The sequence below is a fragment of the Hordeum vulgare genome, chromosome 2H, assembly GCF_904849725.1.
Source record: "Hordeum vulgare subsp. vulgare chromosome 2H, MorexV3_pseudomolecules_assembly, whole genome shotgun sequence".
NCBI classification, from domain to species: Eukaryota; Viridiplantae; Streptophyta; class Magnoliopsida; order Poales; family Poaceae; genus Hordeum; species Hordeum vulgare.
The window spans coordinates 601,826,316-601,838,677 of record NC_058519.1 but is presented as its reverse complement, the minus strand read 5'-3'; the positions used below and the strand labels follow the sequence as shown (position 1 = coordinate 601,838,677).

Sequence of the window (12,362 nt, the reverse complement as noted above, 5' to 3'; positions counted from 1 at the left end):
GTGCCCACTGCCTCGCCCGGCGGGCACGGCGCGCCATTACATTGTCCGAGGTCGGCCATGCTTCGTGCTCGGCGCGCCAACGGAGGGATTGCGCTTCTGCTACGGCGTTCGGACACCAGATGGATCGCACCGCCTTTGGTGAGGCAGCAACGCCGGATCCAACCACCGATTGGGCGGACGCAATGGATTTCCGGTGTTGCGAGCCCGAGCGTTGCCGTCGTGCCAACGCTTCCCGGGAGCGGCGGAACGCAACCCAGACGGCCATCTCCTCCTCGGGGTCGCGTGGGATGAGCTCATGGTCGACGGATCTGGAGGTGAAGGACTCCGATCTGCTGCCAGCCATGCCAGATGTGAGCTTGGGTGGCGGACGGGAGTGGAGGGGAGTGGAGTGAAGTAGCTAGGGTTTGGTCCGGCGAGCGGATGGGGACGGATATTTATGGGGTAGATGCGGGCCACGCGGGCGTGTCCGGGCTCCCCCATATCGACCCCATATTTGACTGAAAATGGAGGTGCGAGTCAGCCCGAGCGTTTGAGGCCAGTTTGAGAGGCCCGTCTGGGTCGATTTTTTATGATCGGGCGGCCTGTCCGAGCGTTTGAGGAGGGCTTGAGGGGTCCGGCTGTAGATGCTCTAAAAGCATAGTTTCGGTCTCATATGACTTTACGGTTGCCACAGTCTACAACCTTCTCCGTCGACATAGGCATAGTTTCGGTCTCATATGACTTTACGGTTGCCACTTTGTCGTTTTATAATCTTTGTGAGACTGTTTGTTTGATGACTGTGTGCATCTTAGCTATGCAGAGTTCGAGGGTTTTTTTCTGTTTTGTATCCGCTCGATGCTATATCTTAAGTTAATAAAGCACCCTCTATCGAAAAAGAGCATCTACAACCGAAAGTCTCAAACGACCTCTCGTACACTTATGGACACACCCGGTCAGTGATCGAACAAGAGAAAGAGTGAAAAAAGTGATACAACTGAATCCCATGTCATTTATATACGTCCGGATTGTCCCAAAACCCTCGTAGTAAGAACAAATATAGGAGGGATATGAACGCTCGCGGACGCGTTCACGCACGTCCGATCAGTCCGTCACGTAGAACGCGACCCATCACGGGTCATCCTTTTTTTATTCATTCATTCATTTCTTTCTTTTTCTCTCCGTTAATCACAACCGGAAATATGAAAAAGAAAATGAAAATTGTGTCTCCATAAGAACAAATAAAGAACACGTTTGATCGCTGGCCGGACACGTTCACAGCCGTTTAGAGTGTCATACTTGCTATACCCTGTTGTAGATGCTATAATATACATGCATACATACAGTCTATCTAAATCTGGCACGCTGAAGCGCGTACGGCGATCTCGTGCTGCCTATAGTAGTAAGCATCAATATACATATACAAAGATCTATGCTGGTTCGGGTGATATTCTTCCCATGTCGAACACGAAAGCAGCTAGGCCCTCTTCCGTGCTCCCGGCGCATGGCCGGTTCAAGGCGGGGAGTCACGCTCTCTTCCTCCCTGCCGCTTCTGCCTTCGTGTCAAGGACTTCTTGCTCGCACAGCCATGGCCAACGTAGCCCTCTTCGCCGCCGCGGCCTCGCGCGCGCCGCCGAGCACGTCCCCGGGATTAATGATTCCAGCTCCAGCGAAGCGCGCCGCCTCCGACTCTTCTCCGGTGGTCATCGTCCTCCTCCCCGGACTCGGGCAGCTTCTTCCTGTTTCGGTAAGGATTGAGCCTGGCTGCTTGCTTGATTGTTTTTATTAGATGCATATGGTGATGACTGATATGTGTAAGTGTGACCCTTAAATTCCCTAAAAAAATTCTCGCATCCGTCAGGGAACCGGTCCTCAAACATGAATATAGGAGGCCACTATATATCCAATCATAACCGCATATGTTTTAAATTATTTTTCAATAAATCAGATGAAATTCGTGCAAACACAATTGAATTTCATATAAATACAATGGATTTCATACTAACACCACGAATTTTCATTACATTTCGAACATTTAGAAAGAAAAATACGATCTGATCCTAAACCTATCCAACGGCGACGATTTACAGCGTCCAAGCCCATGTCGTCCTCCATCCGCCTTCACCATGAACACCGGTAATAAGACTCATAAAGTGAAGGTGTAGTCTCTGGTAAGGAAGAGGAGAACACGGGAGACGGGCCGGTCACATGGGACACAAGGCCCTGCCGCCTCCCGTGTCGTACTCATCCTCGAAGGAATCCGCGCCCTGTCTGTCGCCGGTGGACATGAGGTCCACGAGGAAAATGGTGGCGCCGACGCTGTCGTTGTTCCACCGGGCCGCCTCATGCTTCGTCGGCGTCGCATAGGAGGCGCAACTGGCATTGTTCTCCTCCACGATCACCTACAACTACGCCTCCACGACTTCCGCTTCCTGGTGAGCGGTGACTTGAGCGTGGATTGCATCGCGTGCAACTGGTCCTCCTCGCTCATGCGTTGGTCATCGATCTGGCCCAACGCGAGCCGATGCTGCTCCATCGCCCGCTCTAACGCCGACATAGGTTGTCCCTCCGCCATGGCGGTGTTCTAGTGCGACTGTGCCTGCTCCATGGTGAAGCCGCGGTGCATAGGAGGCGCGGGAGCCGGTGCGGTGTCGTCGGAGCCCATCTCCATCTTGGTGTTGTCCTTGTCATCAGAGACGTCGGACGAGCTGGCTGGCAAGCAGGCGTCCATCCTCCTGGCACCCTCCTGACACGATCACCACTAAAAAAACCCTATAGGCATATCACTAGTACTGGCGCAGGGTAGGAAACCGGTGCAACTGTCACTCAGCAGTACGAGGTCCTATGGCACGCACTGAACCTACGTTTTAGCAATAGCACGGCGCTTAGTACACCACGCTACTGCGAAGTGGTACCTCGCCGTGTCTCCCGAGCAGGCCATAGTAGCAATTGTGGGTGTAAAACAAGCGCTACAACTAACTTTGTAGTAGCAGTGTTGGCTGGCTACCCAGGGTTGCTACTGTATATACACGGGCCAGCAGGTGGACATCTCTTAGCAGCAGTGATGGCCCTTTGATCCATGCTACAACTATGAGCTTAACAATAGCGATGGACCAGTGACCCGCGCTGCTGCTAAGCGATCCTTATCCTTTCTGTGGGCCGCCCGTTATTCATTCCCTCTTCTCACTCTTTCTCTGTTGCTTCGGCTCCTCCTCCCATCATCGCCATCGTCTTCGCCTCCTCCTGTCGTCTTCATCGTCCTCATCTCTTCCGTCGTCGTCCTCCTCCCGTGTTGCCTCCTCCTACCATCTCTGCAGTCCTCGTCTGCTCTTGTTATCGCCGTCATCCCCGCCTTCCTCCCACCGTCGCCACTATCACATTGACTAGCCTCGCCTCGTCCGCCCCGCCATCCGCCATCTCGTGGCTCGCCACACCACGCACCATGAGCTCCTCTACCTCTCACCTCATTATTCTGTTCATTAGTTGCCAGATGGATGATTGAATGTTGGTTAGATGGATGGATGGATCATGGATATTGAACGGATTGATGGATTACTTTTGTGCTAAATGTTGATTACATATAATTTTGTGATAAATGTGATGATACAACTTTTTTCAAAGAATTCACATTTTATCATCACAAAAAAGAATTTATTTATTGCCAAAATGAAAATAATAAGAAAACACCTATGTGCATTGGAGACAGTGATGTGGCAATGCATGGGGTAGGATCGCTAATCGTGTAATTGTGTATGGACTTTGTGCTATGGCTATTTGAAAAAAATGCCTAAGTGCGTGTCTCTGTTGCTGTGTACGTGGTGCTACAGATGAACACATTTGTCTCTTTTTATTTCAGGGAACTCCGAGTGGCCTATGTTTTGCTTAAAGACGAAGAAATTTCATCTAAGGACAAAGCATGGTTTTATTATTTAGGCTAAACTCTAAATTTCACCTAAAGACGAAGCATAGTTTCATCATTAAAGTGGATGGATGTAAATGATCAAGTCATATGATGACACACAATTGTCAATGAAGGCAATGCCAATCAATGTAAATTGGACTTGATAGGCATTGTCTTCATTTGGCACTTGCGTGTCGTTCCAACATCATATTTTCCTACTAATTTAACTTGGTCATTTGGGGATCCATCCATTTTAATCTAATCTTTTTTTCTTTCACAACCACTTGGATCCATTCAATTTGTAGTATAAATACTAATGAACAGAATAATGAGGTGAGAGGTAGAGGAGCTCATGGTGTGTGCTGCGACGAGCCACGAGACAGCGGACGAGGCGAGGCTAGTCCATGTGATAGCGGCAACGGTGGAAGGAAGGAGGGGATGATGGCGACAACAAGAGCTGACGAGGACCGCAGAGATGGCAGGACGAGGCGACCGGGGAGGACGATGACGACGGGAGGAGATGAGGACGACGGAGACGGGAGGAGGAGGCGGAGACGGCGGCGACGATGGGAGGAGGAGCCAAAGCGACGAATAGAGAGTGAGAGAGTGTGAGAAGAGGGAATGAATAACAGACGGCCCACATAAAGGATAAGGATGCTAAGCGGCGGGAACTGGTCCATCGCTATTGTTAAGCTCATAGTTGTACCACGGATCAGAGGGCCAGCGCTGCCGCTAAGAGATGTCCACCTGCTCGCCCGTGTATATACAGTAGCAGCGCTTGGTAGCTAGCCAACACTACTACTAAAAAGTTAGTTGTAGCACTTGTTTTACACCCACGGCTGCTACTATGGCCTGCTCGGGAGACACGGTGAGGGACCACTTCGCAGTAGCGTGGTGTACTAAGTGCGAGATCACATGCCCAATCACATGTAAAAAAAGGTCAGAATGCTTAAGTTTTTACATGCCCGATGAGAAAAGAATATCCGTCCGGTTGTCCATGCAAAAAAATTGAGTTTTTTTCCTATCTGACCGACAATCCGATCCTCTTCCACGCTCAAGGTGTCATCGCCGCCGTGTATGCAGCCTCTATCTCCGCCGCCTTCTCCTCCTCCTTATCTGCCGCCTCCAGCTCCTCATGTTGCCGCTATAACATCTTGTCCCGAACAACATGCACGATCATTCTTGCGTCGGCATCTAAAGACTCCACCTTCAAGGACAACATCAAACACAAACCCTACCTACGAATAGCATGTACACTAAGCATGAACGCATTGTACCTACATATCATGCAAGAACCAATATATCCTGCCTATGAAAAGGATGAACACTAAGCTAGAACACGCACTGATCGAATCGAAGCATGAGTACTATCCTGCCTATGAACAACAATAGTAACACACAAGAAGGAATCGATTGGGTTCGAATCGATTAGATTGGAAACAAATCAAATCAAATCCAATCGATTCCTTGTCATGCCTAATGATGAAAACCCTAATCTACATCTACGAGGAGATGAGAGATTTGTAATTTACCGGGGTGGGTGGAGTTGGGGCATACGCCGGTAGGGGAGAAAACCCCAGCGGGAAGGATGGCGGGCGAAGGAGGAGGAGTCGGCAATGCCAACGACCGACGACATTGCCCGTGTGTTCGTGGCCACGGGCACGGTCGAGGAGGAGCGAGCCGTCGTTCATGGGACTGTCGCGCTGCTAGGAGAAACCCCTCAAATGGGGGTTAAAATACGGCCAGACGGGTTCCGCCCCCTTCGGCGACGCAACCAAACCCAGGACCAAGAGGTTCGAATACGGCACGAAACTAGAGTAGTCGGCACCCGCATTGGCCGGACAAGTGGTCCTGGAGCAGAAAGGTGACGACGAGCGGAGGGCCCTCATCAGATCGACCGTGGAGTTCGTGATGCCGACAACCTTTCGCTCTTGGATGCGGTTGCTGTAGGCGCTGATGGGGGTGAGCGGACGGCGGGCAAGACATCGGAGGAAAGGAGAGCAACGGGCGATAAGGAAAGTGAGGAAGCATGGTGTGAAAGGAGAGTGGATGGTGGCACAAGAGATTGGGGGGGGGTGTTATGAGACATCTCATTCCCGCGCTCTCCGAGTTGTGACACGCGTATCCGCGTTGAGCCTGGCCGCAAAGAAATTGTCGATTATGCAATAGCTCGCGGGACTGATGCAGACAACAAAACATCTTATTTTCGTCTCGCGTGGGTCTAATTGGGTCAAATGGTAGCAACCAAATGCGCCCTTATGGCATCTCGGAACCAAACAGCCGGACCCCTCATATCCTCCTCAAATGCCCGGACAGGCCGCCCAATCACTGGAAGATCATGATGTCGGGCCTCTCAAACCGGCCTCAAACGCTCGGGCTGGCCGACACCCCTCATATCCATCCCAAATAGGACGGATATGAGAGAGCCCGGGCATATCCTCCTGGCCTGTACTGACCCGCATTGACCCATATATATTCGTCATCATTCGTTCACCGGACCAAACCCTAGCCATTTCACTGCACTCCCATCCGCCACCCTATCTCACCTTCGGCGATCTTCGGCCTTATCCGGCATGGAGGGCAGCGGATCCGACTCCGACCAGCCCGCGCCCATGTGGAAGACGCATCTACGCGCGCATTTTGAAGAAACGGTAGCGGAGGAACACGTGTGCCCTCGCCCGCGAGCAGAATCGGGCGGTCCGTGAAATGGCCATACTACCATCGAAGGAGGAGGAGGAGGAGGAGGAGAAAGTGAGTGACGGCGAGGACAACTCCGATGATGAGTAGATCCGGTTCGATCCGTACTGCATCTTCGATCGGTACTTCGGTGAGAAGGGCAACAAGGCTCGGAAAGGCAAGGGCACTGACATCCATCATAGCCAAACATATCAAATTTTGATAGTCCAATGGTATATTAATAGTGATGGAGGAGCCCAAACGATGTGTATAATGCATTGATGTATTATTAGTTGCATGATGATCTGTATGAATTTAAGATATAAAATTTAAGATATCCGGCTATAGAATGCATTATTTAAAACGTGATCTATCAATATCCGTCGATGAAAGCGTTTACGAGTATTTGAGAGGCCGAATTTGCTAGTTGCGGGTAGGTGCTCTTGGTTCACTCTATCCTCCGTAGACCTCGGTAGCGTCGTCGTCGCCTCCGAAACCCTCGTCGCAGCCGCCGCCGTCAAAATGTCCTCGACGTCCACTCCCCCCGCAACAATTGGTACCAATCCCTCGCCCTCCCCTCTCAAATTGACGACCATGGTTAGCCCTTGTGGCGGCGCGCGGCCGGTGGTCCGGAGGCGGCAGCGCGGCACCATGGGTTCAGACCCGCGGCCGGAAGCGCATGCTTCACGGAAGCAGCAGCGGTGGCGGCACTAGGATTGCTTGAGCATTTTTTAGGGGAAGAATAGCTCGAGCTTTCCTTCATCCCGTTCTCCATGAAGAGAGAGGCAAGTCTAATTATACAACTTAGCATCCAACTAATTAACCTCAGTTAGCTGCACATGTATGAAAATACACTTAAAAAAATTAGCGCTGGTTTAACGCCATATTTGTATGTCTGAGAGTGAGAGTAGTACCGTCTATGGTATTTACACAGGTAATGTCCCTGGTCAGAAAAAAATAAATAACACTAGTGATGTCCCAATTTCCTCAAGCCTTCTTTTTTATAAAAAAGATGAATTTTGAGATGTGCCAATGATATGTGAAGTACACATCTCCTATGCAGAAACAGAATATGCAGAGAGGGGATCTGCCGGAGAAAATACAAGCCTGCAAAACATGGTATGTAATGTAGTATGTCCATCACTACCGATCCTTGTTTCAGATAGATGCTTGAGGGTCTTGTCACATGACTCCTGTCTCATCAAAATCAGGAACGGAAGGCTAGAATAAGGAAGCAGCTCCTGGAACCTGAGTTGTTGCCATCTTCCTACGACACCGCGTGGGTGGCTATGGTGCCCTTGCCGAGCTCTCCTCGAGTTCCATGCTTCCCACAGTGTGTTGAGTGGATACTACAAAACCAGCAGAGCAATGGATCTTGGGGTCTCGTCCAAATGGACTCCTCCGTCAACAAGGATGTCCACTCGTCCACATTGGCTTGTGTGCTGGCACTTAAGAGGTGGAATGTTGGGAGGGAGCATATCAGGAGAGGTATGAAACAAAGATGAATTTACCTACCATTTAATGTTGTTTGACTGTTGTATTTTCATGTTTTACCAAATCAATGTGACCTTGATGTGATGAAAATGGTACTGACAGGACTACGTTTTATCGGAAGAAATTTCTCCATTGTTACGAATGAGCAGATTGCTGCTCCTATAGGCTTTAATATCACATTTTCGGGTATGTTTAGCCTTGGGACTGAGATGGGTTTGGAATTTCCGGTTGGACAAAATGATCTTGATAGGATTCTTCACCTCCGGGAGGTGGAACTCAAAAGGTTCGTCTATGACAGTTCTGGCATGAAAATTGTGTTGTATTTCCTTTCTGATCATGTTTACACTTCAGGGATAGCTGATTCTGAAAGCCTCAAAAGGGTTTTTAGACTGGCTGAACATTTTTCAGTACGAAGTTATATTTTTAATGATTTTCTAAGAACCATGATTTCAAGGGGAAAAGGGCCACATGTCATTCACATTTGTATTTTCCTTAATGAAATTGGCAACCAGAATGTGAGTGTGACATGTATTACCTGTGATTATTATTTAAAAAATCCATATCTTATACATATGGACTTGATTCAGACTTGTTGGGGATAAATCTGATGGGAGAAAAGCATATATGGCTTATGCTGCTGAAGGGCTAGGAAACCTGCTGGACTGGAACCAAGTTATGAAGTTCCAGAGGAAGAATGGGTCGTTGTTCAACTCTCCTTCCACAACTGCTGCTGCACTTATCCACAATTTTGATGATAAAGCCCTTCAGTACCTTAATTTGCTTGTCAGTAAATTTGGCAATTCAGGTGGGTCCAGCTACCTTTCTTTGTCAGGAATTTGTAAGGTCTTGGACTGTGGCTAAATAACTAATGATTTTTAGACATTTGCAGTGCCAACAGTTTATCCAACAAACATATATTCTCAGCTTTCATTGGTAGATTCTCTTGAAAACATCGGGATATCTCATCATTTTTCTAGTGAGATAAAGAGCATCCTGGACATGGCATACAGGTAATGGTTGTGAATAAAGTTCTAATATTTATATTTCGTATCTTGTAAACTTCATTCTATCCATTTTGCTATCTTTCGTATCTTGTAAACTTCATTCTATCCATTTTGCAGTTTCTGGTTACAGAGAGATGAGGAAATCATGCTAGATGTAGCAGCATGCGCAATGGCCTTCCGTCTTTTGCGAATGAATGGATATGATGTTTCCTCGGGTACTTCCTTTGGGTGTGAATTTCCAACCATACAAATGTTATCTTTCTGTTTTTTGTGTATTTGTTAATTTAACTCGCTAATTTCAATATAATGCAGATGATCTGTATCATATTGATGAATCCACTTTCCATCATTCACTTCACGGATATTTAAATGATACAAAATCTATATTGGAATTGTACAAAGCCTCGAAAGTCAGTGTATCAGAAAACGAATTTATCCTAGATAACATAGGCTACTGGTCAGGAAAGTTATTGACAGAAAAGTTGTTCTCCGATCAGGTGCAAACAACACCAATCTTTGAAGAGGTCCTTGCATGAAATTTAAATATCAGAAAGTGGACTAATTCTAGCTTTTATTGGGTGTTTACTGTTTCTATGTTTTTTGTAATTTCAGGTTGAGTATGCTCTTAACTTTCCCTTTTATGCCACAATGGAACGTATAGGCCACAAGAGGAACATTGAACACTTTGATGTTTGTGGTTCTCAGATGCTAAAAACAGAACATCTGTAAGATTCTCATTTCTCGAAAAGAATAGTGTGTAAAATCATATAAATAAGGATGTTAGACACCAATTCTAGACATTTTGGTGAATCAGGCCATGTCATGTCAACCAAGATTTCCTGGCTTTGGCTGTTGAAGATTTCAATTTTTCTCAATCTATTTACCAGGATGAACTCCTGCATCTTGAAAGGTAATGTAACATTTATGCTCTCTGGCCTTATTAACTTTCTTTCTTAGATATTTTAAAAATAATTGTGGCAACAGTTGGGCGAAAGGAAACCGGCTGGACCAGTTACAGTTTGCACGACAGAAGCTGACATATTGTTATCTTGCTGCTGCTGCTACCATATTTCCTCCTGAACTGTCTGATGCTCGCATGTCGTGGGCCAAAAATGGTGTGCTCACCACTGTTGTTGATGATTTCTTCGATGTTGGAGGATCAAAAGAAGAACATGAAAACCTCATAACATTAGTTGAGAAGTAACCCCCTCGGTCCTTCATTTTGTAAGTAGTTGGTGTCTCGCGCATTGCTAACAAGTCATGATCCCTGATTTGCTAATGCTTGTGTCAGGTGGGATGAGCACTCCAAAGATGAGTTCTACTCTGAGCAAGTGAAGATATTGTTTTCTGCTATCTATACTACAGTCAACCAGCTTGGAGCAGTAGCTTCTGCAATACAAAACCGTGATGTTCGAAAGCACCTGATAGAATTAGTGAGTTTCCATTGTGTTTGCCTGTTTCTCGAAAAAAAGTTCAGCATTGATATGTTGAGTCCATCTGCAGTGGCTACAGCTGTTGAGGTCTATGATGTCTGAGGCAGAATGGCGGATGAGAAAACATGTGCCAACAGTTGAGCAATACATGTCAAATGCAATTGTTTCTTTCACACTGGGGCCCGTTGTGCTCACGTCGTTGTACTTTGTTGGGCCAAAGCTCTCGCGATGTGTTGTCAACGATCAAGAATACAACGAGTTATTTAGGCTGACGAGCACTATTGGTCGTCTCCTCAACGATATCCGAGGTCTTGAGGTATTTGGGTTACTTTTATGCTCAACTTCATATCTACGCACGTCACATTCCCATATGTATTCTATATTTAGTATAGCTGCATAAACATATGTTATTTTAAACACAAGAGGCAAATTCCTTTCACCTTAATATAAATATAAACATGGTTACCCGAACAAACTGTAAAGAAATATCTTGTGAGATTGAGACACTATAGTAATCACCGAGGACTGCAAGTTCTAAGAAACATCAAGATTTGCAGTCATTCATGATCTTGTCAAGAATTTGTTCTTGTAAAGCACACATCTAAATGCTTGTATGGCATTTTTAGGAGTTCCAAACGACGGTAGAAGACGCACTGATGTCTTCTCTTAGAAGCTAGAATTCATTTAGTAGTAGTGTATCCTGTTGTTTTATACTAATAATAAAGAGAATTAGTAATTACTCATCAGTGTTGTCATGTACTCCAGTTTAGACCTGGAACCTGTAATTTGGTTACTCTGACAATCTTTTGATCTATTTGTTACAGAGGGAGAGCAGGGAGGGGAACCTGGATTATATCTCACTACTTGTTCTCCACAGTGGTGGTTCTATGTCCGTTGAAACGGCTAAAGAGACGATATGGAAGGCCATAGCCTCATGTAGAAAAGGCTTGCTGAAGCTGGTTCTTAGGGAGAACACGGTTGTTCCTAGGCCTTGCAAGGAGCTGTTCTGGAAGATGTGCAAGATAGTTCACTTGTTCTACTCCCAGACCGATGGGTTTACCTCGCCAAACGAAATGGTGAGCGCAGTTAATGCAGTTATCTACGAGCCGCTAAAACTCCAGACCAGCAGTCCATCTGTGCCCGTGCAATCAGAAAAATAAGGGTCTCGTGTATTTTTTTGCCGTGTTCTGATGGATCAACCAATCAGGAGATGCTCTCTTGAAAGAAAAAACATGTATCAAAGTGTATCAAATACAATATCCGTCCCAAATTACTCGGTCTTGGATTCTAAGACAAGTAATTTAGGACGGAGGGAGTACTATATTTGATTTTGTATGGCGTTGATGTGAAGCTTGGTGTGTGTTCTGTGGTGTTTCCTGTGTAAACCTTATGCAAGTCTCCCGGCATATATTGCTACTTGTTGGCGCACTTTCTCCCTTGATGCAAATTTGTGCTGGTCGCATGTTCTATAGAAGATGGCAGGCCTGTCAACTGATAACAGAACAGGCCTGTTTATACGGGTCTTGCCTGTTCTGTTATCAGTTACTAACAGTTGACAGGCTCTGCTGCATCTTTGAAAGTCGTTAGCTCTTTGTATTTTATTATCAGTGCTCCCATATGGACTTCCTGCATTTTGTCCTGTGATTACGGAGCCGTTTTACCGTGATCTTGTATTTGCACCCTTTCTAACCTTCACACATATTTTTATCTTTTTTTCCAAGAAGGATAGCACTCTGGCCTCTGCATCACAAGATGCACACATGTTTTTCATCTGCATATGCTCAGTTCGATCTCCTCTTAAGAGCTGATGAACGAGCCGTCGAGCTTGTGCGCAGACAGAATCCGACTTTCTAGCACTACTTGGGGCTAGCTAGCGTG

General features: G+C 46.7%; 1 protein-coding gene across 3 annotated transcripts; it reads left to right on the top strand.

The window, feature by feature from the left end:
• Positions 1–1,448: 1,448 nt before the first annotated feature.
• On the top strand, positions 1,449–11,925 carry LOC123427634 (ent-kaur-16-ene synthase, chloroplastic). 3 transcript variants are annotated; one of them, XM_045111716.1, is made up of 14 exons: positions 1,449–1,723; positions 7,617–7,672; positions 7,765–8,041; positions 8,150–8,330; positions 8,635–8,852; positions 8,937–9,057; positions 9,169–9,266; positions 9,364–9,575; positions 9,664–9,776; positions 9,866–9,961; positions 10,036–10,251; positions 10,343–10,484; positions 10,555–10,800; positions 11,309–11,925. In XM_045111716.1, exons 2-14 carry the CDS (start codon positions 7,670–7,672, stop codon positions 11,642–11,644), a joined length of 2,259 nt encoding a protein of 752 aa, XP_044967651.1. In that variant the 5' UTR covers positions 1,449–1,723; positions 7,617–7,669; the 3' UTR covers positions 11,645–11,925. The 3 variants fall into 3 exon arrangements, with proteins under 3 accessions (XP_044967651.1, XP_044967652.1, XP_044967650.1); XM_045111717.1 differs by lacking the exon at positions 1,449–1,723 and adding an exon at positions 6,979–7,338 and having other exon boundaries at positions 9,364–9,548; XM_045111715.1 differs by lacking the exon at positions 1,449–1,723 and adding an exon at positions 6,979–7,338.
• Positions 11,926–12,362: the final 437 nt, after the last annotated feature.

Coding starts and splice junctions, on each gene's coding strand:
- LOC123427634 (XM_045111716.1), top strand. Junction 8,331..8,634: donor CGGGAGGTGGAACTCAAAAG/GTTCGTCTATGA, acceptor GACTTGATTCAG/ACTTGTTGGGGATAAATCTG. Junction 10,252..10,342: donor CTCATAACATTAGTTGAGAA/GTAACCCCCTCG, acceptor TGCTTGTGTCAG/GTGGGATGAGCACTCCAAAG.